Raw genomic sequence first — 2,676 nt, 5'->3', positions numbered from 1 at the left:
GCAGACTATAAGTGCCCTGGGAGATTGTGTCGCTGACCAAGTTTTGGTGGCTAGCACCAATTCCAACATAATAACTCTCATTCCCAACGAAATTTATTATTGGTCAAGAGTAATTAACTTGGGCCCCACCCGCACGATGGAATTAGACAGTAATCATAGTTCCACTGCTAGCCTCAAGCTATAAATAGCAGAAGAAACAATGAGATAGGAGTTGGAAAATTGTATGTAAGATTAAGAGAGTAACCGAGCACACCCCAGAGAGTGTTCCTGTGTGCATTCTGTTCCTGAGCCTGCTTAAGGACTACCTTTAGTAAGATACCCAATACCCACTGTACAAATAAATTGTGAGCCCAAACCTTAGGTCTAGTAGAGTTAAGGGCCTTGGATACACACAATTGGCGACATCTGTGGGGATCTTCTACATAGCTGTAGTTCTGCCGAGGTTTAAGTGGTGAAGATGTTTGACCATCACTCAGCGAGCTATGCCGCTAGCGGGTCTGGAAGGTCTTCTCAGGGTTCCAGCTAGCGAGAAAGGAGGTATAAGAGAAATGAAGATCGAAGAAGCGAATGAGATGGGGAACATTCTGGTTCGGGGGAGGGATCATCCCAAACATACTGATTAGTGTCTGACGTTTCTGAACATGAGCATCGTGATAGGAGGGATCAGGAGTTAGAACGCTTGTGCAGAATGGTAAGGGAATTGGAGTTAGAAGTACGAGGTAGCAGCCGATGAAGAAACCATGATGAGCATGCCGAAGGATCTGTAAGTGTGGGGGTAGTCATGAAGAAGCATCCCATCAGTCTGATTCCCATTGGTTTAAGGATCGATTTTGGGACTACATAGACAAAGACTCGGCTTCCCTTGAGAGGTAGAGGCCACGAAATGCTGCATTAGACGCCATGAGCAGGGAAGATTTGCTAGACACCATTCTCGAAAGAGATCGAATGAGCACCAATGCCAAGCAGATTTGCCAGACCCCTATATATTTCTTATGATGGGAAAACAAACCTGGTTGAACATGTAAGCCATTATATTTAGATGATGTCTCTGCACAATCAAAATGATGCATTAATGTGTAAAGTGTTTCCCTCTAGTCTCGAGCCCACTACTCTGAGGTGGCTCAATGGGTTAAGGAAGGGCTCGATTCACAATTTTGGAAAGTTGATTCAAGAGTTCGGGGTTCGATTTATGACCTATAGCCAGGTACCACAGCTAGTGGACGCGTTGTTGTCTATGAAGATGGGAGCTAGGGAAACCCTTTGGAGATACACTAGTAGGTATTAGGAATTGTACAATGAGATTAGAGGGTGTAACTAAAAAGTCGCTGCAAGCACTTTTAGGTTGGGCTTGCCTAAGGATTCTAAATTACAAGAGTCGTTGATGATGAGACCCCCAAAGGATATGAGGCAACTTATAAGGCATATTGAGGAGTATAAGAGGTTAGAAGATGATCGGTAACAGAGCAAGGAGAAGGCGCCGGCCACAAGGCAATATTCGAAAAAGTCCTGGTAAGGGGGTTTCCAGCCAAGACCCTAGAGGGATTTGAGAATCCAAGAACCCAGTGCTCGGGCAGGGTAAGTCAATGTGACGTTGAAGGAGCCTGTGCACAAAATTCAAGACCGAATAAAGAATGAGCCGTACATTCGATGGCCGAGCAAGATGGGGGGTGACCCATTAAGAAATCAGAATTTGTATTGTACTTATCATCGGGACAAAGGACACACCACTGAGCAATGTAGGATTTTAAACAACCATTTGGAGCAATTGGTAAGATCGGGGCATTTGAAGGAGTTTGTTCTGGAATCTAGGGGTGGTGAAACTGGGCAAATTACAAGACCTCGAGGGAACCTGCTCCCACCCCCGTTAGGTGTAATAGAAGTTATACATGCTACTTCAATGGGTACTTCAGTGACCCGAAGAAAAGGGGTGTTGACTGTGGTGCCAGCAAAAAGTCACCGAGAAGAACAACCACCAGGGAAGAGAATGAAATATGCTTGGGAGCCCATCGCTTTTAATGATGAGGATTTGGAAGGAACAACTCAGCCTCATGATGATGCATTGGTAGTTACTGCTCAGATAAACGGCTTCATAGTAAAGAGAGTATTAGTGGACCAAGGAAGTGGGGTCGAATTAATGTGTCCCGACCTTTTTAAGGGGCTGGGTCTGAAGAATGAAGATTTATTCAAGTATAATACGCCTCTTGTGGGATTTGATGGTCAAATGGTGGTCCCTGAAGGGCTTTTTAAAGGGACTGGGTCTAAAGAATGAAGATTTATTCAAGTATAATACGCCTCTAGTGGGATTTGATGGTCAAATAGTGGTCCCTGAAGGGCAGATATCACTTCCCGTGAATATGGAAGGAAAGGAGGTAATGGTGAATTTCATAGTAGTTAGCTTGTTTTCACTCTTTACGGCAATTCTCGGTAGGCCATGGATTCACGCAATGGGAGCAGTCCCGTCCACTTTGCATGTTAAAGTCAAATTTCACACCAATCATAGTATTGTGACAGTGAGGGAAAATCAGCAAGTAGCAAGGCAATGCTTGGTGACAATTGTAAATCGAGAAATAAAGCAGAATGAGTCTGCCGAGGATGTCCCTTTAAAGCAATTATAGGAGCCTTGAGGGGAGCGAGGGGCTAGTAGTGCTGAGGATCTTATCAAAGTAAGTATATTGC

At 44.5% G+C, this 2,676-nt stretch overlaps 1 protein-coding gene across 1 annotated transcript; it reads left to right on the top strand.

Moving 5' to 3' along the window:
* Nucleotides 1–1,660: 1,660 nt before the first annotated feature.
* LOC142640257 (uncharacterized) lies at nucleotides 1,661–2,269 on the top strand. The gene has a single exon (XM_075814330.1). The coding sequence runs from the start codon at nucleotides 1,661–1,663 to the stop codon at nucleotides 2,267–2,269; it is 609 nt and encodes a 202-aa protein (XP_075670445.1).
* Nucleotides 2,270–2,676: the final 407 nt, after the last annotated feature.

This window comes from Castanea sativa, chromosome 6 (genome assembly GCF_040712315.1).
Source record: "Castanea sativa cultivar Marrone di Chiusa Pesio chromosome 6, ASM4071231v1".
Classification (NCBI taxonomy): Eukaryota; Viridiplantae; Streptophyta; class Magnoliopsida; order Fagales; family Fagaceae; genus Castanea; species Castanea sativa.
The sequence above is the reverse complement of the archived record's forward strand: the minus strand, read 5'-3'. Positions and strand labels throughout refer to the sequence as shown.